This window comes from Pseudophryne corroboree, chromosome 6 (assembly GCF_028390025.1).
Source record: "Pseudophryne corroboree isolate aPseCor3 chromosome 6, aPseCor3.hap2, whole genome shotgun sequence".
NCBI lineage: Eukaryota > Metazoa > Chordata > Amphibia > Anura > Myobatrachidae > Pseudophryne > Pseudophryne corroboree.
This window is the reverse complement of record NC_086449.1, coordinates 88,466,295-88,489,067: the sequence shown is the minus strand read 5'-3', so window position 1 is coordinate 88,489,067 and position 22,773 is coordinate 88,466,295. Positions and strand designations below refer to the sequence as shown.

The following is a 22,773-nucleotide window of genomic DNA, read 5'->3' as shown; positions in this document are numbered from 1 at the left end:
GCAGGCGTACATGAATTCGGAAGGTGGTGGTAAGAGTGTACAGGATGTTATGTTAGCATTTGTATGGTTAGGGCATGAAAAGGGTCTTTCTAAAGCGGCTATGTCGGGTGCTTTAGCAGGAATCTCGTATTTTTCACGTTTAGAAGGGTTGATCGACCCAACTAAATATTTTATGTTATCAAAGGCAATGAAGGGGTGGTCTAAAGAGCAGGCAAATATAAGAGATGAGCATAGGCCAATTGACATCGAGCTTTTGAGAGATCTAATTATGGCTGTTTCGGGTATTGCGATAGGAGAGTTTGAGGTTAACCTTTTTAGTTTGGCATTTGCAGTGGCCTTTTTTGGTACATTAAGAGTAGGTGAACTAGTTGCAAAAAACAAAGGTTCAGTTGATACGGGTATATTGTTGAGTAATGTAGTAGTTAGGAGTGATAAGCTTCTTATCAAGATACACCGGTCCAAAACGGTTCAGTTGGGAAGGGGTAAATGGATTTCTGTTCCTATGCATTTGGAGCCGAGCATCTGCCCAGTAAGATTAGCTGAGGCCTTCGGGCGAATTCGTCCGAAAGGGGGGGATTAGTGGTTGGTACATAGGGATCGGAGTCCTTTATCTAAATTTCAATTCACAAGTATTTTTAATAAATGTTTAATAGCATTGGGCCTTCCATTAGAGCATTACGGGATGCATTCTGTCAGGATAGGAGCAGCGACTTGCGCAGCAGTGGCAGGCTCTTCCAAGGAAGAGATTAAGAGGTTGGGACGGTGGAAGTCAGATGCTTACAAGCGTTATGTTAGAGGGGATAAGTTGCATTAATAGTAGCATCCTGCGAGTTTATTTAGGAAACCCAGGGCCATAAGCTACCCGCCGTTAAAGGGGGATTGGAGTTCTTTTCACCTTTTCCCTCACAAGAATTTTTGAGGTTTGATGTCGTTCACCTCCATCTAGGTCGCCAAAAAAACTAAGTTTTATCCCTCCCTGTTTTTAAAGGTTTGTTGAATCATAATTTAAATAAAATATTATTTGTTTAGCTGTTTTTTCTGCAGGTTTTTTGACATTGGCAAGCCGGGTGTGGATTGTGGGTCATTCATATGTCTATTGGGCCAGTAGGCACAAGGCATCTAAGTCGTTCCCTTTTAAAGTGAGGTGGATAGGTATAAGGGGAATGAGAGGGAGCAATTTATTGAGTGTGCTTTGGGATGGCAAAAATAATTGGGGTGCCCCTGATTGCTTGTTGATACACTTAGGAGGCAATGATTTAGGTACTTGTAAGGGTATAGAGTTAATTAACAGCATAAAGAAAGATTTTCAAATAATTGCAGAACATTGGCCAGCGGTTAAGGTGGTGTGGTCAGAAGTGGTACCGCGTAGATTTTGGAGGGGCACCCAAGGGGGAGTGGCCTTAGATAAAGTAAGAAGGAAGCTCAATGCCGCAACCTCCAGATTTGTTATTAGTTTAAAAGGGAAAGTGGTTAAGCATCCAGATATGCGTTACAAGAAGGTAGAATTGTACAGATTAGATGGAGTGCATTTATCTGAAGATGGTTTGGAGTTGTTTGTCACAGCGTTGTTGAAAGGTTTAAACGAATTGTGAAGGTAGGCTGTTGGTGGCGGTTTCGCATTCTGGAGTCTTCGAATGTGGCGGAAAGCAGTGCTATTTGGTGGCTCAATTTAGCGCAGCAGAGCTTAGCTAGCATTTCCCCTTTGAGAAAGGCGAGTCGGTCACTACCTCAGGGGAGGACCAGGTCACCATCTTAAGGAGGGACCAGCACTGTGCTAATTAAGGGGAGATGGTTCTACCCAGGACGGACTGCGCAAGGGGCGGAAACTCCGCCCCATTTGTTTAAAGATTCAAAAGTTTTAAGCCATGGCCAAGTTGGCACTGCTTTTTTCGCCACCGGTGATTAACAATTCTAATTCCAATTTAATAAATTTGGCTGTGACCTCCAATTTTTCCAATCTATACAGTTGTATGTGTCATTATTTCTAGGTTATTGGTTCTAGTTTGCATAATAATAAAACATATGGGTGACTTAAAAAGAACGAGAAACTGTATAGGATAGAGTGAATAAAAACACCCTGGGGCAGATTTATTAAAGCTCGGTGAAGTGATAAATTGGAAGGTGATAAAGCACCAGCCAGTCAGCTCCTAACTGTTATTTTTCAAACCCAGCCTGTGACATGTCAGTTAGGATCTGATTGGCTGGTCCTTTATCACCTTCCACTTTATCACTTCACCGAGCTTAATAAATCTACCCCCCTGTTTGTTATGTAGCTAAGCTAGTTCGAGCTGGTTTTTGTGTTGATATTTTTTAATAGGTGTTGATGTATGTCAGTTAAACATTATCCAATTGGGAGTAGTTAGGTAGGCGGGTTGCCTGTCTGTTAGGTAGTTAAGCTAGTTAGATCTGGTTTTGTGTTGATATTTTCTAATAGGTTGTTAATAGTTGTCAATCAAGCATTATCCAATAGGGAGTAATTAGGTAGGCGGGGTAGATTAGTTTATTTAAGTGCTGGCAGAGGATTCAAATTCCTCTTGCCATTTTGTGATCCCACCCACCCAGCAATTTATATTTGTGAATTGTGTTTTTCTTTCAATGTGCTTTGAAAGTTTTTTATCGTTGGAATAATAAGCTATAGTTATTCCAGCAAGTGCGAGGCGCAGTGGGCGGAAATCAGTGCTATTCGGCGGCTCAATTTAGCGCAGCAGAGCTTGACTAGCATTTCCCCTTTGAGAAAGACGAGTCGGTCACTACCTCAGGGGAGGACCAGGTCACCATCTTAAGGAGGGACCAGCACTGTGCTAATTAAGGGGAGATGGTTCTACCCAGGACGGACTGCGCAAGGGGCGGAAACTCCGCCCCATTTATTTAAAGATTCAAAAGTTTTAAGCCATGGCCGAGTTGGCACTGCTTTTTTCGCCACCGGTGATTAACAATTCTAATTCCAATTTAATAAATTTGGCTGTGACCTCCAATTTTTCCAATCTATACAGTTGTACGTGTCATTATTTCTAGGTTCTTGGTTTTGGTTTGCATAATAATAAAACATATGGGTGACTTATAACAAAATCTGCAACCAGCTCTGAATAATCTCCTTAGTTTGCAGAAAAGAACTTGCTTACTATCAGTTTTCCATTGTTTTATAAAAATGCAGCCATTTGACACAATTTAAGACCCCCTCAAATTAATCTATTCCTTCACAGCTTCTCACCTATGTCTTTGTGAGGATCTGTGTTGAATGAATGAATGGATGGATGAATGACTACTTCTGATAGTCGGTGCCATCTGTACCTATTAAAAAAAAAAAAAATTAAAAAAAGCCCAAAAACAAGTAACAAGCAACCATCAAAAAAACTTGATAAAAAGAAGAAGCCCAATTCCGCTTGTTATAAGCTGAATTGGCAACTATGGTCCTGGCCATATTTCACACGAAACAACTGCAAATACTACTGTACAGCTATAACAATGAGAGAAATGGCTACATGCAATCTTATTTATACACAGTGCTGCACGCTGATTGGATGATGGAGGCATGTCTCCTCCACCGATTGGTTTAAAATAATATTTTAATATTCAAAAATCACGCTGTTTCTAGTCCTACTTTATTGTTTCAGATTCTGCAATGAATTAATAGTCATGGGAAGGTGTTCATATACTGTCTGTGTATATATGTATATACACACACACACACACACACACACACACACACACACACACACACACACACACACACACACACTTTATATAGTTGAACTACATTAGCCGGTCTACTGTGTTTTCCTGTGCTTGCCAAACGATGAGTATATGACGAGCCTTGTATCTTTATTCACTTTTAAGGAGTAAATACAGCATTTTGACAAAAACTACAGTGTGCTGGTCCTGTCTATGTTGCTGCGTGGACATGAGATGTTATATATATATATATATATATATATATATATATATATACATACACACACACACTTTATATAGTTGAACTACATTAGCCGGACTGCGTAATCTTTATCTGTGTGGGCTGGGATTGGGAACATAGCAGCCAGTTACCTACAATTCAGTCCAGATCTCTATGTAACCATGCACAGACGTTGTCTCACATCGTGTATGTGCAGGACCTATATACAATGTATCAAGTGTCCTGTTATTTCTGCTTCCAGATGTACTCTGATATATATGTGCAGGATATAACAGGACACTGGATACAATGGGGTAAATTTACTAAGATGCGAGTTGTATTTAAGATGGGATGTTGCCCATAGCAACCAATCAGATTCTCTTTCTCATTTATCTAGCACCTTCTAGAAGATAATACCTGTAATCTGATTGGTTGCTATGGGCTACATCCCATCTTAAATACAACTCCCATTTTAGTAAATTTACCCCAATGTGTATATATTTCTGCTTCCAGATTTAGTCTAATGTATATGCAGTGGCGGATCCAGGAGGGAGGGGGGGGCACTCACGCCCATGCCCCCCTGTCATTTGTGGCAGTTCTGCCTCCGTCCATCTGTCCCCGTCGCACAGGGAGATGACGGGCGCCTGCTGAGATTGTTTTACCAGCGGGCGCCTGTCTCCCTGCACAGCGGCATCCGGAGGCAGGAGCTCAGTACTGAGCTCCGGCTTCCGGCGCTGTCACTGTGCGGCGTGCGCTATGGGAGAGACGTCAGTCATGCCGTCTCTCTCATAGTGCTGAGGAGAGGACGCCAGGAGGAGGTCTGGAAGCGGGAATGGGGCTCGATAAGTATGTAGTTTTTTCTTTCTTAGTGCAGCGGGACATCTACTGGGGGCAAATTACGGAGGGACATTACTACTGGTGGAGGCATCAACAAGGGGCATTACTGCTGGGGGGACATTACTACTGGGGGCAGCTACTGGGGGACAAACTACTGGTGGATATTATTACTGGGAGGCATCTACTGGGGGCAAACTACTGGGGGACATTATTACTGGGGGGCATTATTACTGGAGCCAACTACAAGGGGGTAAGCTACAAGGGGGCAAACTACAAAGGGCTAACTACTGGGGGCATGCTGCAAGAGGGCATTACTACTGGTGGCGTAACTACAGGGGCATTACTACTGGCGGCGTAACTACAGGGGCATTACTACTGGTGGCGTAACTACAGGGGCATTACTACTGGTGGCGTAACTACAGGGGCATTACTACTTGGGGGCTAAACTACAGGGAGGCCAAACTACTGGGGGCATAATTACAGGGAGGCCAAACTACTGGGGGCATTACTACTGGGGGCTAAACTACAAGGGGGGCATAACTACAGTGGCTAAACTACAATGGGGCAAACTACAGGGGGCATTACTACTGGTGGCTAAACTACAAGCAGGCAAATTACTGGGGGCATTACTACTGGGAGGCTAAGCTAAAGGGGGAGGGTGGTAAACCACTGGGGTCATAACTGCAGGGGCATTACCACTAGGGGCATAACTACAAGGGTGCTAAATGACTGGGGGTATTACTACAGGCAACATTACTACTGGGGGCAATACGGGCATTGCATAACGGGCACCACTACTATAGGGTCAATATAAGGGGCACTACCAGTACAATGGACATTGCATAATGAGCGCTACAACTGTGGGCATTGTATAAGAAGCGCTACTGTGGAGGGCATTATGTGTATTACGGGGTGCTACTACTGTGGGCATTATTACGCTGCACACTGCCCCACTGGAAAGCTACTGGGTGCCAACTACATGGGGGCAAACTATAAGGGGGCAAACTACTGGAGGGCTAAATACAAGGGGGCAAGCTACTGGGGGCAAACTATTAGGAGGCAAACTACATGGGGGATAACTACTGGGGGAAAACTACAACGGGGCAAACTACTGGGGGGCTAAATATAAGGGGCAAGCTACTGGGGACAAAGTACAAAGGGGCAAGCTACTGGGGGGCTAAATACAAGGGGGAAGCTACTGGTGGCAAACTACATGGGGGCAAGCTATTGGGGCAAACTACAAGGGAGCAAGATACCGAGGGCTAACTATTGGGAGCAAACTACTGGGGGGCTAAATACAAGGGTGCAAGCTAATGGGAGCTAACTATAAGGAGGCAAGCTACTGGGAGCTAACTACTGGGGTCAAACTACAAGGGGGCAAACTACTGGGGGGCTAAATATAAGGGGAAATGTACTGGGGGAGAAGTACTGGGTCAAACTACTGGTGGGCTTAGTACAAGGGGGGAGCTACTGGGGCAAACTACATGGGGGCAAGCTACTGGGGGCAAATTACAAGAGGGCTAACTACTGGGGGCAAACTAAAGGGGCACATTACTACCAGGGGCATTACTACTGGGGACATCACTTTTGGGGGCATGACTACAGGGGCAATACTATTGGGGGGCATAGCTACAGTGATTAAACTACTGGGAGCATTTCTACAAGGTGGCATTACTACTGGGGGCATTGTCACTGGGGGCTAAACTACATGGGGCAAACTACATGAGGACTAAACTACAGATGCTAAACTGCTGGGGGCTTTACAACTGGGAGGCTAAACTAAAGGGGGGGGGGGGTAAACTACTGGTATCATAACTGCAGGGGCATTACCACTGGGGTCTAAACTACTGGGGGCATAACTACTGGGGCTAAACTACAGGGGGCTAAATGACTGGTGCATTACTACAGGCAACAGCTGTTTGATACACGTTCACCTCAGCAATTAGGCTACCGTACTGCCAATCACAATGTTTAAATCACTGCAGAGTTCCGTATATAGTTTTTTTTTTTTTTTTATATATATATATATATATATATATATATATATATATTGCTATTTTTCATATTAAAGTTATAGAAGCATATTCATACACATAATGTAAATAATATGCTACGAGACGTTCAAGGAAATCTTCATATGCGTACTATAAATTAATCAATCAATTATATATATATATATATATATATATATATATGTATGTACTATTAAACTTTATGTGTGGACATGTGGAAAAAGTAGAACAGCCTGAAATATCTAAAAAATAGGAGTTAATAGTCTGTCCACTTCAATACAATACGTCCTGTTGGTGTAATGAACCTGGAATGTAGGCATTAAAGGTTAGATAAGTAAAATATAAGGTTTTTAAAAAGTTACTTTTTAGCGATCAGTTTAGGGGCAGAAGCTAATTTCTAGCTATAGAGTATCACACATATCTATTATCTTATAACCGTGTGATTCATTGATGTTTTAACTGCTATCATAATAGTTATGAAGCCGAACTCTGATGAGCACAACAGACATAATACATGCCTTACTGTTTTGACTTTATTTTTTCAATGCACCGGATATATTTCCCAAATACATAACGCGTGCATTGGAACAGCAAATGTCCCGCACACATCCGCCTTCAGATAGGAAGAGGAATATTCAAAATGGACCAATGAGTGTCGACCAGATTTCGGCGGGACAAAACAAAATCACCCCAATGCCTTGCCGCTCTCGGAAACGGGTGTCTAAGAATGGATTGAGTAGAATATAACTGCACTGATACCGGAGTTTGCATCCTGGTGTTAAGGTGCGATGATACAGTAACACTAGCAGCACACTACACAGGGCATCTTGAGACCCACGACCCTGTAGCATCTATGATCATCAGCGAGGCAGGGTGATCGTAACACAATTGCTACAATCTAATGATACTTTGTAACATTTCAATGAGACACAATCATTCTCTAGTTCTGCAGAAACTACACGGTCGGTCACTGCTCTAAGGATTGCTTTTTCTAAGCACTAACGGCGACATCTGCTACATAATGCCTATCTTTTACCCCGATTTACAGTTTCAGCCCGATTAGAGAGGAGGTGGGTGGCTCTTAAAAGAGCCTTTCTGTTGATGGATCGGAGAAGGAAGGGAAACTACTTGGCGCTGGTGTACTTGGTGACGGCCTTGGTGCCCTCGGACACGGCGTGCTTGGCCAGCTCTCCCGGCAGCAGCAGACGTACTGCGGTCTGGATCTCCCGGGAGGTGATGGTGGAGCGCTTATTGTAGTGAGCCAGGCGGGAAGCTTCCCCCGCAATGCGCTCAAAGATGTCATTGACAAAGGAGTTCATGATGCCCATAGCCTTGGAGGAGATGCCGGTGTCAGGGTGCACCTGCTTCAGCACCTTGTAAACGTAAATGGCGTAACTCTCCTTCCTGCTCTTTCTACGCTTCTTCCCATCCTTCTTCTGGGTCTTGGTTACGGCTTTCTTTGAGCCTTTCTTGGGCGCCGGCGCAGACTTTGCTGGATCAGGCATTTTCACCACTCACTTCTTCTACACAAAGCAGAGAGAATCTGTGCCGTACCCTGCCCGGGTTTGCTCTATTTATAGGCATCTTATGCAAATGAGGCTTCACCGCTTCTGGTAACACTATAGGGTAGAAGTGTCACGTGACGCTGAGTGGTATCTAACCCCCCCTTCCACAAAACATATCGCGGATTGGTCTGTGGATAAACTTGAGCTGCATTGGTTCATTTGTAAGCAAACCAATCACAGAGCACGTGGTCGACCCTCTCTGAGTGTATATATAGGAGGAGGGCGGTTTTACAGGCTCACATTTTCTCTCAGTTTGTTAGAAGAAATTCTCAGCTGTGTGAATTGAACATGTCCGGCAGAGGCAAACAATTCAATGGTGTGCTGCCCTGGGGTGGTCGGGCCTGAGCCGACTTTGTGGGGTCCAAGCCCTGGACCTATGCTTAGATAGGGACCTCCAGTAATAGAGCAGCCGTGAAGTGGCCTGGAGGCTTATCATATCTTTTGCAAAACATATGTAACGAAGAGCTCTAAATTTCCTATTACATAGTATATAGCTCTTCTTACTAACAGCCAGCAGAGTGCGTGGGAAAAATCCCTTTTGTATTTCTTGTCTAGAGTAACCCCCTCCCGCAGCACCTGGGGATTGTTACCAGCTTGATTAGAGCAGTTTTCCACTATTTATTGCAGTTCAGAGAGGCATAGATGGAGCCAGCATTAGGAGGGCATGCTGGGTCCTGTGGTGCCATTTGGAGGATACAGGGGTGCCTCCAGGTAAACTAGCTCTCAATCTGGATATGTTCTGTATGTGCCATTATCATGTGGCCATACATTAAGCAATTGTATGACCCATAGTGGATGTTATTATTATTATGCTGTGTATGGGTTTGGGGAGTGGTACCCCCCGGGTCTGGTGGGGCTGGGCCACCTTGGGGTAGCATGCCATATTATTTATTTAGCACTTATGTAACACTCCTATTTTTTCACTAACATTACTCTTTTGAGTATTTTATTAACACCCTTATTTTTGTAGCACTTTCTAACCCATAGCTTCTGCTTCTTTCTTAACACATATTAACACTTTTGTATTTCAATGGTGTGCTGCCCTGGGGTGGTCGGGCCTGAGCCGACTTTGTGGGGTCCAAGCCCTGGACCTATGCTTAGATAGGGACCTCCAGTAATAGAGCAGCCGTGAAGTGGCCTGGAGGCTTATCATATCTTTTGCAAAACATATGTAACGAAGAGCTCTAAATTTCCTATTACATAGTATATAGCTCTTCTTACTAACAGCCAGCAGAGTGCGTGGGAAAAATCCCTTTTGTATTTCTTGTCTAGAGTAACCCCCTCCCGCAGCACCTGGGGATTGTTACCAGCTTGATTAGAGCAGTTTTCCACTATTTATTGCAGTTCAGAGAGGCATAGATGGAGCCAGCATTAGGAGGGCATGCTGGGTCCTGTGGTGCCATTTGGAGGATACAGGGGTGCCTCCAGGTAAACTAGCTCTCAATCTGGATATGTTCTGTATGTGCCATTATCATGTGGCCATACATTAAGCAATTGTATGACCCATAGTGGATGTTATTATTATTATGCTGTGTATGGGTTTGGGGAGTGGTACCCCCCGGGTCTGGTGGGGCTGGGCCACCTTGGGGTAGCATGCCATATTATTTATTTAGCACTTATGTAACACTCCTATTTTTTCACTAACATTACTCTTTTGAGTATTTTATTAACACCCTTATTTTTGTAGCACTTTCTAACCCATAGCTTCTGCTTCTTTCTTAACACATATTAACACTTTAGTATTTCAATGGTGTGCTGCCCTGGGGTGGTCGGGCCTGAGCCGACTTTGTGGGGTCCAAGCCCTGGACCTATGCTTAGATAGGGACCTCCAGTAATAGAGCAGCCGTGAAGTGGCCTGGAGGCTTATCATATCTTTTGCAAAACATATGTAACGAAGAGCTCTAAATTTCCTATTACATAGTATATAGCTCTTCTTACTAACAGCCAGCAGAGTGCGTGGGAAAAATCCCTTTTGTATTTCTTGTCTAGAGTAACCCCCTCCCGCAGCACCTGGGGATTGTTACCAGCTTGATTAGAGCAGTTTTCCACTATTTATTGCAGTTCAGAGAGGCATAGATGGAGCCAGCATTAGGAGGGCATGCTGGGTCCTGTGGTGCCATTTGGAGGATACAGGGGTGCCTCCAGGTAAACTAGCTCTCAATCTGGATATGTTCTGTATGTGCCATTATCATGTGGCCATACATTAAGCAATTGTATGACCCATAGTGGATGTTATTATTATTATGCTGTGTATGGGTTTGGGGAGTGGTACCCCCCGGGTCTGGTGGGGCTGGGCCACCTTGGGGTAGCATGCCATATTATTTATTTAGCACTTATGTAACACTCCTATTTTTTCACTAACATTACTCTTTTGAGTATTTTATTAACACCCTTATTTTTGTAGCACTTTCTAACCCATAGCTTCTGCTTCTTTCTTAACACATATTAACACTTTAGTATTTCAATGGTGTGCTGCCCTGGGGTGGTCGGGCCTGAGCCGACTTTGTGGGGTCCAAGCCCTGGACCTATGCTTAGATAGGGACCTCCAGTAATAGAGCAGCCGTGAAGTGGCCTGGAGGCTTATCATATCTTTTGCAAAACATATGTAACGAAGAGCTCTAAATTTCCTATTACATAGTATATAGCTCTTCTTACTAACAGCCAGCAGAGTGCGTGGGAAAAATCCCTTTTGTATTTCTTGTCTAGAGTAACCCCCTCCCGCAGCACCTGGGGATTGTTACCAGCTTGATTAGAGCAGTTTTCCACTATTTATTGCAGTTCAGAGAGGCATAGATGGAGCCAGCATTAGGAGGGCATGCTGGGTCCTGTGGTGCCATTTGGAGGATACAGGGGTGCCTCCAGGTAAACTAGCTCTCAATCTGGATATGTTCTGTATGTGCCATTATCATGTGGCCATACATTAAGCAATTGTATGACCCATAGTGGATGTTATTATTATTATGCTGTGTATGGGTTTGGGGAGTGGTACCCCCCGGGTCTGGTGGGGCTGGGCCACCTTGGGGTAGCATGCCATATTATTTATTTAGCACTTATGTAACACTCCTATTTTTTCACTAACATTACTCTTTTGAGTATTTTATTAACACCCTTATTTTTGTAGCACTTTCTAACCCATAGCTTCTGCTTCTTTCTTAACACATATTAACACTTTAGTATTTCAATGGTGTGCTGCCCTGGGGTGGTCGGGCCTGAGCCGACTTTGTGGGGTCCAAGCCCTGGACCTATGCTTAGATAGGGACCTCCAGTAATAGAGCAGCCGTGAAGTGGCCTGGAGGCTTATCATATCTTTTGCAAAACATATGTAACGAAGAGCTCTAAATTTCCTATTACATAGTATATAGCTCTTCTTACTAACAGCCAGCAGAGTGCGTGGGAAAAATCCCTTTTGTATTTCTTGTCTAGAGTAACCCCCTCCCGCAGCACCTGGGGATTGTTACCAGCTTGATTAGAGCAGTTTTCCACTATTTATTGCAGTTCAGAGAGGCATAGATGGAGCCAGCATTAGGAGGGCATGCTGGGTCCTGTGGTGCCATTTGGAGGATACAGGGGTGCCTCCAGGTAAACTAGCTCTCAATCTGGATATGTTCTGTATGTGCCATTATCATGTGGCCATACATTAAGCAATTGTATGACCCATAGTGGATGTTATTATTATTATGCTGTGTATGGGTTTGGGGAGTGGTACCCCCCGGGTCTGGTGGGGCTGGGCCACCTTGGGGTAGCATGCCATATTATTTATTTAGCACTTATGTAACACTCCTATTTTTTCACTAACATTACTCTTTTGAGTATTTTATTAACACCCTTATTTTTGTAGCACTTTCTAACCCATAGCTTCTGCTTCTTTCTTAACACATATTAACACTTTAGTATTTCAATGGTGTGCTGCCCTGGGGTGGTCGGGCCTGAGCCGACTTTGTGGGGTCCAAGCCCTGGACCTATGCTTAGATAGGGACCTCCAGTAATAGAGCAGCCGTGAAGTGGCCTGGAGGCTTATCATATCTTTTGCAAAACATATGTAACGAAGAGCTCTAAATTTCCTATTACATAGTATATAGCTCTTCTTACTAACAGCCAGCAGAGTGCGTGGGAAAAATCCCTTTTGTATTTCTTGTCTAGAGTAACCCCCTCCCGCAGCACCTGGGGATTGTTACCAGCTTGATTAGAGCAGTTTTCCACTATTTATTGCAAGACTCGCTCATCCAGGGCTGGTCTCCAGTTCCCAGTCGGTCGCGTTCACCGTCTGCTAAGGAAAGGAAACTATGCTGAGCGAGTGGGAGCCGGTGCCCCGGTCTATTTGGCCGCGGTGCTGGAGTATCTGACGGCTGAGATCCTGGAGCTTGCCGGAAACGCAGCCCGTGACAACAAGAAGACCCGCATCATCCCCCGCCACCTGCAGCTGGCTGTGCGCAACGACGAAGAGCTCAACAAGCTGCTCGGTGGGGTGACCATCGCCCAGGGAGGCGTTCTGCCCAATATCCAGGCCGTGCTGCTGCCCAAGAAGACCGAGAGCCACAAACCGGCCAAGAGCAAGTAATGCGAGGCTGGCAGCTTCCACCACAGAAACGATGCACCCGACACACAACACAAAGGCTCTTTTCAGAGCCACCCACGTCTTCCCAGGAGAGCTGTGTGTACTGCCATTGCTTGTGTTGTAGCGATATCTGACGGGCTAGCCGCGCTTTCCTCTCCACATCCCGTCCATACAACCGCTAAAGGTATAAACGCTCCCTTACCCTGTAGGAACCCTGCTCTGTTGTGGTGAAATCTATTAACGATAGTCTGAATATTCCCTTTGCAATAACTGCATGCTGCAAATGAGGCCCCTTCCGCTTATAGGAGTGGGAAGCTGATCCGTGTGAAGTATATAATAATGAGAGAAACCATATTCTCTGTGTGTGTGACGTAACAAAGCCAGGATCAGGATGAAAACAGCTGCATGAAATAAAAGTATTTGGTCATTGAAAAAAAATGAGACTATCCTCTTAGTTTTACAAGGGAATCTAGGCGGAACACTAGTAAGGATGTACTGTCGGTGAACCAGTCCGGCCAAATATTTAGTCATTTTTGATAGTTAACATCCCTTTATTCACTTTGGGGCTTGCTTATCATTGTATTATATATATTTAAGATGAACAGATTTGGCCTGTCCTTTGAAGCAGCTATAGGTGGAGAGCGGAGCGGAGGATTCATGTTACTCTGACAGTGAGGGGTAACTTATGCTGCAGCTCGTTTAGAAAGACTTGGTGGCTCTGAAAAGAGCCTTTGTGTTGTTGCGTGCATAGGAAGTGCCGAGTATCATCTATGCCCTCTCCCCTCGGATCCTGCGGGCCAGCTGGATGTCTTTGGGCATGATGGTCACCCTCTTGGCGTGGATGGCGCACAGGTTGGTGTCCTCGAACAGCCCCACCAGATAAGCCTCGCTGGCCTCTTGCAGGGCCATGACGGAGGAGCTCTGGAAGCGCAGGTCAGTCTTGAAGTCCTGGGCGATCTCCCGCACAAGACGCTGGAAGGGCAGCTTGCGGATGAGCAGCTCAGTGGACTTCTGATAGCGGCGGATCTCCCGAAGAGCAACGGTCCCGGGACGGTAACGGTGAGGCTTCTTTACACCGCCGGTAGCTGGGGCGCTCTTCCGGGCGGCTTTGGTCGCCAGCTGCTTGCGGGGAGCTTTGCCGCCAGTGGACTTACGCGCTGTCTGCTTGGTCCTGGCCATGTCTGACGTATGTGGAAGGAAAGAGAATGAATAGAGAGCTGCCGTTCTACAGCTCTATTTATACGCATTGCTGCCCTGTGATAAGAGCACTTAGAAACGCCCTTCGACCTGATTGGTTTAGACAAAGCCTTGGATTTTTCAAAAAGACCGCCAAGAATCGGTTTTACTTTTTTTTTTTCCTTCTTCTTTCTCTTCTTCCCCTCTTCTCAGTTGTACTTGTAAAGTAGAAGAATATACCCCCCTTACATAGCATATTCTATAGCTTTAGATTTGAGTATAATCAGATATTCGAAATGCGTTGGAAACTGATTATACTATCAGAAAACAGTAAATACTATAATATGTACTTACAAGCTATACCTACTAATTCCACTGAAACCTTAATATATGAGTGCAGGAATACGGAGAAAAAAACACAGAGAAAACAACAACCTGCATACTGCATGATCTAAACTAACAATCGTTTCATTATTAAACCATAAATACATATTATGTAGTTACAAGCATATAGTGAGTACGGTAGCTGTAGAATTGAGTATGAATAGAACTTCTGCATGTGTGAAACGATTTGATACTAATGGGAAACAGTATTATAGTATGATACAATTGTAACTATTCTATTGAAACATTTGTTGATACAAACTATGCACATGTATCCATTTAGACCACAGGCTAAACCTTATATGTCTGGGACATTGCATGAAGAAAATACAAGGCTACTGTAGATCTGGATTATAGAAAGGGGCTTTTCTACTACTCAGTGGAAACTAATTAAAAAAAAAACCAAAGGCCCTGCGTATACAAGCAATCGTTTGTTGATCCATTATAATCACTGAATTTTTATTTATGCACGTGTATTTTATTTATATCCATTTTGCTGGTTCTTGAAACAAAAAAAAAAAAAAAACCTACAATCTTAAAGAATTGAAAACAAGTTCCACTTATGATAAAATAATAGAGTTTAGGCTCTTAAATGGGACCATAGGGATTTAAGGCCAATATATATTTACCATGGGTTAGAATTAATTACTTAATAAATTAATTAATTCATTGATGTATTTATTTATTTATTTATTTTTCTACCATCCTTGGAGACGCAGAAAGCCACTGGTGTGGCCCAGATCCAGCTCCGTGGTCCCCCTACCTGCTCTGGAGTATCTCTGCAGACTCCCAGCGCTCTAGAGCCTTACTCCAGCCTGCCATCATGGATTGGGGATGAGGTTCAGACTTTGATGATACGTGCTGCTGGCCCACGCCCTCCAGTTAGCAGTCATCATCTCTGTTTGTCCACATCTCACGTCCATCTCCATTTGCCTTCCATTCCTGTATGGCGATCCTCTCCTCTCTAGCCCATATCACTGGTCAAAGCAGTTGAACTCTGTTCTAGACATTCAGCCTTGTGGTCTCGGCACATCTTTCTCCTGCTGCCCGTCAGTGACGTCCAGTGCTGAACCTGCAGCACCAGCTTTTATCACGGTAGTACATTTAAAAAGTAAGATTAGTTGAACCCTTCCTCCTCGGGTGACTGTTATCTCACTTCTTGTTCTGCAAGCTTCATCATTTAATGTCATTCCCCAGAACTATTGTGTGCATAAATGACTATCATCCATTTATATGCCAAAATCATCGGACTATTATGTCATTTCTTTAAAATAGCATCCACTTTTTTATTCTGCAATTAGCAATGGCCAAGTAAGCACTTTGACCATCTCTTACTCCCGTTAATTACCTACTCTCCCATATTATGATAAGAATTTCTACCCTTCTGATGTTATCCCTTGTGTACTGTAATCTGCAATGCTAAGGTTTTTATGTCTACAGTGCTGCAGAATACTTGCAGAAACAATCTTCTTCTTCTTCTTCTTCTTCTTCTTCTTCTTCTTCCTCCTTTCTTCCTTTCTTCCCTTCCTCTCACCTATACCTTCCTCTCTATTATTCCTGTATCCCCCCTAATGTTCCTAAATATTCCTACTGTTTCCCTCTATTTTTAGGAATATTCATACTGATTCTATGTAAGAGGAATAGAAGTATTCCTCTTATAGAGCTCCGATGTCCTCTTTTAAAAATGACAAAGTCTCATACATTGTCATTTTTAAAAGAGGGATGGTAATGGGAACAGATCACCATTGCCCTCACTCTGACACACCTCTCTTGCATAAATATACATTCATTTCTGTATGGGTCATTTTTATAAACATTTTGGGAAAAACCCACCAACATTCTACACGACGGGGAGAATCTCACACAAGCAGGGTTAACCTGTGGCTGACTATGCTGGGTATCTCTCTTTTGTCACAGTAACTAGAGTTCCTAAACAAGAGTGCCAATACGCTGTGGGGCAACCTGCCTGTGCTAGCCACCCGGGTGTACCGGAGCCCACACATCACCTTTATATCTTTGAAACTGCTGCCTCCCCTGCACAGACTGAGCCCCAGATCACCTTCGTTACATGTAGTGCCAGGGAAAGAGAAAAATGCCCCGATCAGACGTTTTAGCCTCGCAGAAAAGTACAGATGTGTTACATGCTGGGCAGATCCAGCCTGGTGTTGGTGAGCTGACAGGGGCTATTCCTGGGTCTCTTTGCAGCGCCTTGGCTAGCAATGGCCATATAGGCTAAGGGGAGACCTTGGAGTACTGGTGTGGTGCAGAGAGGCGGCACTCTGCTTTTCTCATGCCCTATAAAAGAGTATTTTTCTGCGCTAGGGAAACACAAGGTGAGGGCAGATTTCCCCTTACACACAGACATGGAAGGGTTTACAAGGGCTGCTTATTCCGCCAATGGGAGCACAGAACGCACCAGGCTCAGCAGCCAATTACAGCACAACGAGCGTCGTATATAAAAGACGTCAGAGAGCGGCTTGTGTACCAGTATTACTATTTGTTGAATACAGTGACGTTGAGATAACATGGCAGAAACTGCACCAGCCGTCGCCGCTGTCCCGCCATCAGAGGGCGCAGCCAAAAAGAAGAGGCAGCCGAAGAAAGCTGCAGGGGGAGCCAAGAAAAGCGGCAAGTCTTCCGGGCCCAGCGTCTCCGAGCTGATCCTAAAGGCAGTGGCCGCTTCCAAGGAGCGCAGTGGGGTTTCTCTTGCCGCCCTGAAGAAGGCTCTGGCTGCCGGAGGCTACGATGTGGAGAGGAACAACAGTCGCATCAAAGTGGGGGTGAAAGGATTAGTGACCAAAGGAACGCTCACCCAGGTGAAAGGCACCGGCGCTTCCGGATCCTTCAAGCTCAATAAGAAGCAGCTGGAGAGCAAGACGGCCGCCCAGAAGTCTCTGAAACCCAAGAAACCAGCGGCAAAGAAAGTGGCCAAGTCCCCGAAGAAGCCCAAGAAAGCTCCGAGTGCAGCCAAGAGCCCCAAGAAGGTGAAGAAACCCGCAAAAGCGGCTGCTGCCAAAAGCCCGAAGAAGCCTAAAGCTGTGAAGCCCAAGAAGGCGGCTAAGAGTCCGGCCAAGAAGGCGGCGAAGCCCAAAGCCGCCAAGAGTCCGGCCAAGAAGGCAGCGAAGCCAAAAGCGGCAAAAAGCCCGGCCAAGAAGGCCGCTAAGCCCAAGAAAGCTGCGGCCAAGAAGTGATGGAATAGAAGCCGCAGCCTCGCTTCCTTGTTATCCCCCCAAAGGCTCTTTTCAGAGCCACCCACCCTGTCCAGGCAGAGCTGTAGGCGCACACGGTGTGAACTGTTGGCTTCCAAATCAGTCCGTAGCTGAATGGTTCCGTCCTGTGTACTCGGACCTAGGCGAGCGCCGGGAAAGCCCGGCGCCTTCTGCACACACTTCCCGGTGGTTGTACAGACGGCAGCGTAGCTGAAAATCTATTGTAGTCGTAAAGAAACTGCTTTTAAGAACATACTTTACGTAATCCGGTGATTTATTCGGCGGGGCCAGCAAACAGAGCAGGAGAACGATTCTGTTACCCTAGATACGTCAGTCCCGAAGTATATGTGTGTGTTTTCAATGCAGTGGTACCGCTGCTGTGAGATAGAAGTAGGTTACAATGTGCTATTTAATTGTAAGTATAAAATAACAGGACTATTTGGCACGGATAAATGATTGCACAGACATATTTAGCCGGGAAGTGAGTGGAGTCGCCGTTTCCCCTGCAGTTATATAATAATACCCATTAATGTAATCCTATATTACCGCGTGTTATGTTTGAGAAGTGTCGTTCAGTAAATACGTTTCCCTATGCTTTCACAATGTATCTCCTACAACTAGCCATGACATAGCAGTACCCTCAGTACAACTCAGCAATGGATTCTCATAAGTGACTGCAAATGATTGTGTGCCATTGGATTTTCTGCTTGCATCAACACAAATAAAGTCAGAGGAAACGAATAATTAAAAAAAAAAAAAAATGGTTTACTTTAATGTACACTATCAAAGGGTTCTCAGGACAACGATATGGGGCATAATATACAATGCTGTTAGCGCAGCTCCCTTATAGAAGTGATGGGCGGCCATGAAAAGGGCCTTTGTGTGTGAGTGAAGGAATTAGATGCGCCTCAATCTTTAGCCTCCGAATCCGTACAGGGTGCGTCCCTGGCGCTTGAGAGCATAGACCACATCCATGGCGGTGACAGTCTTCCTCTTAGCGTGCTCGGTGTAAGTGACGGCGTCCCGGATTACGTTCTCCAGAAACACTTTCAGCACTCCGCGGGTCTCCTCATAGATGAGACCAGAGATGCGCTTCACGCCTCCTCTCCGTGCTAGACGGCGGATAGCAGGCTTTGTGATGCCTTGGATGTTGTCCCGCAGCACCTTCCTGTGACGCTTAGCGCCTCCTTTCCCGAGCCCCTTTCCGCCTTTACCTCTGCCTGACATCTTCTCATACGGATTGCGAGCACTGTCTGAGAATAAGGAACACCTCTCTTAGCTGCCCTTTATTAAGGGGAAGAGCGGAACTGATGGGTGACTGTGAGAACCTTGGCAGGAGGAGTCATGTATTGCCTTTCCTTTCTTTCACAGGCACGCCCCAAACGTTGCCAGCAGCACAGTTTAAGATTTCTAATGTATTTCTGGTTATTCTGTGAGAGGTGGTGGGGCCTGCGGGTGCGTGTGGTGGTGCCTGCTGCCGTGCAGGTGTAGACTCGGTACTCACCAGGCGCCGCTCTCTCTCACCTTCAGGTACCGGAACCTTCAACGGACCTGGAATTCTTCAGTCGGATCCGGACACGGCGATTCCCTCTCGGAGCTGACCGACGACCTAGCTGAGGAGAGAAGGGTTTACATTAAAGGGGGTATCGACCCTTCTTCCACTGGAACAGGGGATACCCCAGGGGTGGCCGCGACCTTCACCGGCTGGGTGAATGGTCATCACCGGCACAAAGCCTCAGCTACCCAGCTTTCACACACTCGCGCTTTCGCACGTAGTGTGATGAAAGGGATTCTCACGTCCGTGAGCAATCCTAACTCCGGCGCTCGGGGACAAACAAGGGACAGACGTACACGGATGCTACTCACCGTCACAAGTCTTGCACTCCGATCTTCTCCACTTACAGGTCCCTGTAAGGAGGCAAAGAGAAACAGCCGTGCAGGGCCTAACTCTGACCTAGTGTCACACCCTATACTATCTACAACAGCAGAGCCCTCAAACTAGCTCTGTGGGTGTGGTGCAACACAACTATGCACAACTTACACAACACATACACTTTGCCCTGCACGGTAACAACATATATCACACTATCGGAGTTACAACATAAAACGGTGCTGTCCCTTTATCTACCCGACCCAGAACACCCAGTAGTGGGGACCGCACAGCTCACCCACCTACCGTACTCTCAGGGTGGCCTGAGCCTAGCGCCCAGTACCACCTTTACTCACCTCAGGGAAACACTGCTTCGCTGGGCCTAGCGCCCCCTAACTGCCCACAGGCCGGAGGCCTGACTTTGCCCACGGGCCTAGCGCCCGCCTACTTGCCGCCCGTTGGGTGACCTGGGCCTTGTGCCCAGGGTCACCTTATCGTATCCCTGATTTGGCCACAAATACCCTAGGGCCTAACGCCCTCTATTAGCCACAGGCCTAGTGCCTAGATTGTTCCCCGGGCCTAGTGCCCGCCTAACTGGTGCCGCATGAGTGGGGTGGCTTGGGCCTAATGCCCAAACCACCTCATCAAATATTGGGGGCCCAAACTCCTAACTGCGCCCAGGCCTAGCGCCTGAATTGTGTCCTCGGGCCTAATGCCCGTCCCTGGTGGTCGAGGGAGGAAAAGGGGAGGGGGAGGATAGCCTCACTGAGGCCTTACCTAACCTGGGGGCCTCCACCGTCTTCTGCCGCTGACCCGTCCTGGCCAGCGGCGCCTCCGTCTCTTCCCTGCGTCCAGCCGCCGCTGGACATCTTCTTTCTGCAGGCCGACGTCTTCTGGCCTCTTCCGCGGCCTCAGGACCTCCTCTCCCCGCGGTCGTCGTCTTCTCCTCGGCGCCAGATCCTCTTCTGCGCTCCGGCGCGCCGACGACCTCCTCCGCTGCTCCCGGCCGTGTCTTCTCTTCAGCCACGCGATCCTCTTCTTCTTCCTCCTGCGCGCGGGCTCCTCCTCTTCGCCGCTCTTCGGCGCGGCCTCCTGTCCGAACGGCTCCCGCCCGGCGTCTGACGTCAGATGCCGGGGGCGGGGCCTATGACGCGACGAGCGCTGATTGGCTCGCCGCGTCTCTTCCTGATTGGCCGCCGCTCCGGGAGCCGCGATTGGCTCCCGGAGGGCGCCAACATTCAAACCCTCCAGCCTGGGGTCCGGTGCAGGGAAAAGGGTAATCCCTGCACCGGACACCCGCCGCCGCCGCCGCCACGCACCCAGCGCTGGGGACAGACAAGCTGCCCCAGCGCTGTCCCCAACTAGGGACAACACAGATGTGCCCACAGGGCACATCCTTACATTCATTGCACTGAGCTGTTTGATACACGTTCACCTCAGCAATTAGGCTACCGTACTGCCAATCACAATGTTTAAATCACTGCAGAGTTCCGTATATAGTTTTTTTTTTTTTAAATATATATATATATATATATATATATATTGCTATTTTTCATATTAATGTTATAGAAGCATATTCATACACATAATGTAAATAATATGCTACGAGACGTTCAAGGAAATCTTCATATGCGTACTATAAATTAATCAATCAATTATTTATATATATATATATATATATATATATATATATGTACTACTAAACTTTATGTGTGGACATGTGGAAAAAGTAGAACAGCCTGAAATATCTAAAAAATAGGAGTTAATAGTCTGTCCACTTCAATACAATACGTCCTGTTGGTGTAATGAACCTGGAATGTAGGCATTAAAGGTTAGATAAGTAAAATATAAGGTTTTTAAAAAGTTACTTTTTAGCGATCAGTTTAGGGGCAGAAGCTAATTTCTAGCTATAGAGTATCACACATATCTATTATCTTATAACCGTGTGATTCATTGATGTTTTAACTGCTATCATAATAGTTATGAAGCCGAACTCTGATGAGCACAACAGACATAATACATGCCTTACTGTTTTGACTTTATTTTTTCAATGCACCGGATATATTTCCCAAATACATAACGCGTGAATTGGAACAGCAAATGTCCCGCACACATCCGCCTTCAGATAGGAAGAGGAATATTCAAAATGGACCAATGAGTGTCGACCAGATTTCGGCGGGACAAAACAAAATCACCCCAATGCCTTGCCGCTCTCGGAAACGGGTGTCTAAGAATGGATTGAGTAGAATATAACTGCACTGATACCGGAGTTTGCATCCTGGTGTTAAGGTGCGATGATACAGTAACACTAGCAGTGTGAGAGGTGCGGCTGCTGTGCGTGTGGTGGTGCCTGCTGCCGTGCAGGTGTAGACTCTGTACTCACCAGGCGCCGCTCTCTCTCACCTTCAGGTACCGGAACCTTCAACGGACCTGGCAACTCTTCCGTCGGACCCGGACACGACGACCTAGGAGGAAAGAGATTGCTGAGTGCCGTCCTCCTACCTGTGGACCGAAACGCCCTCCGACCTCTAGAAAAATAGTGCTTTCGGGCTAGGTGGGGGTCATCATTGGCGTCCGCCTCAGAGCCCGAATTTCACCTATCGGCACTTTCGCACCAGGTGGAAATTCCGCCTTGCACAGCCGTGCAAGGCTCACCGTTGCCCTGAAGGAAGGGAGATAGAAAGGAACACAACCAAACACTCAGACCGTGGTTACTCACCGTCTTACACTCCGGTACTCCGATCTTCTCCAGTACAGGTCCCTGTAAGGAGGCAAAAGAAAGAAACAGCCGTGCAGGGCCTAACTAGACCTAGTGTCACACCCTATACTAACTATAACGGCAGAGCCCTCAAACTAGCTCTGTGGGTGTGGTGCGACATAACTATGCACAAACATTATAACAGCAATTCACCCTGCACGGTAACAACACACATCGGAAATACAATATAAAACAGTGCTGTCCCTTTTTAATCCCTACCTGCCGCTGGACGGGGGTGGGCACCGCACGGCCTACCCACCTCCTGTGCCTTCCCTCATGTGGGCCTCAGCTCTGCCTTCCTAAATACCTCGGGGTGGCCTGGGCCTAGTGCCCAGGGCCACCTGTACTCACCTCGGGGCTCTTATTCACTGGGCCTAGCGCCCCCTAACTGCACACAGGCCGCAGGCCTGACTTCGCCCACAGGCCTAGCGCCCGCCTAACTTGCTGCCCGTTGGGTGACCTGGGCCTTGTGCCCAAGGTCACCTTAATGTATCCCTAATTGGCCACAATTACAC

General features: G+C 46.4%; 5 protein-coding genes across 5 annotated transcripts; 2 read left to right on the top strand and 3 right to left on the bottom strand.

Annotated features, from left to right (window-relative positions):
* Positions 1–7,829: 7,829 nt before the first annotated feature.
* Positions 7,830–8,268, bottom strand: LOC134934850 (histone H2B 1.1-like). The gene has a single exon (XM_063930194.1). The coding sequence runs from the start codon at positions 8,244–8,246 to the stop codon at positions 7,866–7,868; it is 381 nt and encodes a 126-aa protein (XP_063786264.1). The 5' UTR covers positions 8,247–8,268; the 3' UTR covers positions 7,830–7,865.
* Positions 8,269–8,334: 66 nt separating this feature from the next.
* On the top strand, positions 8,335–12,864 carry LOC134934345 (histone H2A type 2-B-like). Its single transcript, XM_063929801.1, has 2 exons — positions 8,335–8,354; positions 12,534–12,864. The coding sequence occupies exons 1-2, from the start codon at positions 8,335–8,337 to the stop codon at positions 12,862–12,864; spliced, it is 351 nt and encodes a 116-aa protein (XP_063785871.1).
* A 705-nt stretch (positions 12,865–13,569) lies between these two features.
* Positions 13,570–14,050, bottom strand: LOC134934849 (histone H3-like). Its single transcript, XM_063930193.1, has one exon. The coding sequence runs from the start codon at positions 14,038–14,040 to the stop codon at positions 13,630–13,632; it is 411 nt and encodes a 136-aa protein (XP_063786263.1). The 5' UTR covers positions 14,041–14,050; the 3' UTR covers positions 13,570–13,629.
* A 2,648-nt stretch (positions 14,051–16,698) lies between these two features.
* On the top strand, positions 16,699–17,674 carry LOC134936427 (histone H1C-like). The gene has a single exon (XM_063931454.1). It carries the CDS (start codon positions 16,947–16,949, stop codon positions 17,610–17,612), a length of 666 nt encoding a protein of 221 aa, XP_063787524.1. The 5' UTR covers positions 16,699–16,946; the 3' UTR covers positions 17,613–17,674.
* Positions 17,675–18,545: 871 nt separating this feature from the next.
* LOC134934344 (histone H4) lies at positions 18,546–18,857 on the bottom strand. Its single transcript, XM_063929800.1, has one exon. It carries the CDS (start codon positions 18,855–18,857, stop codon positions 18,546–18,548), a length of 312 nt encoding a protein of 103 aa, XP_063785870.1.
* Between the last annotated feature and the right edge of the window lie 3,916 nt (positions 18,858–22,773).

Bases quoted from the DNA above. Each gene is read 5' to 3' on its own strand.
- LOC134934850 (XM_063930194.1), bottom strand. From the start codon at position 8,246: ATGCCTGATCCAGCAAAGTCTGCGCCGGCGCCCAAGAAAGGCTCAAAG.
- LOC134934345 (XM_063929801.1), top strand. From the start codon at position 8,335: ATGAGGCTTCACCGCTTCTG. The intron at 8,355-12,533 runs GTAACACTATAG...TCGCTCATCCAG, and splicing joins ATGAGGCTTCACCGCTTCTG to GGCTGGTCTCCAGTTCCCAG.
- LOC134934849 (XM_063930193.1), bottom strand. From the start codon at position 14,040: ATGGCCAGGACCAAGCAGACAGCGCGTAAGTCCACTGGCGGCAAAGCT.
- LOC134936427 (XM_063931454.1), top strand. From the start codon at position 16,947: ATGGCAGAAACTGCACCAGCCGTCGCCGCTGTCCCGCCATCAGAGGGC.
- LOC134934344 (XM_063929800.1), bottom strand. From the start codon at position 18,857: ATGTCAGGCAGAGGTAAAGGCGGAAAGGGGCTCGGGAAAGGAGGCGCT.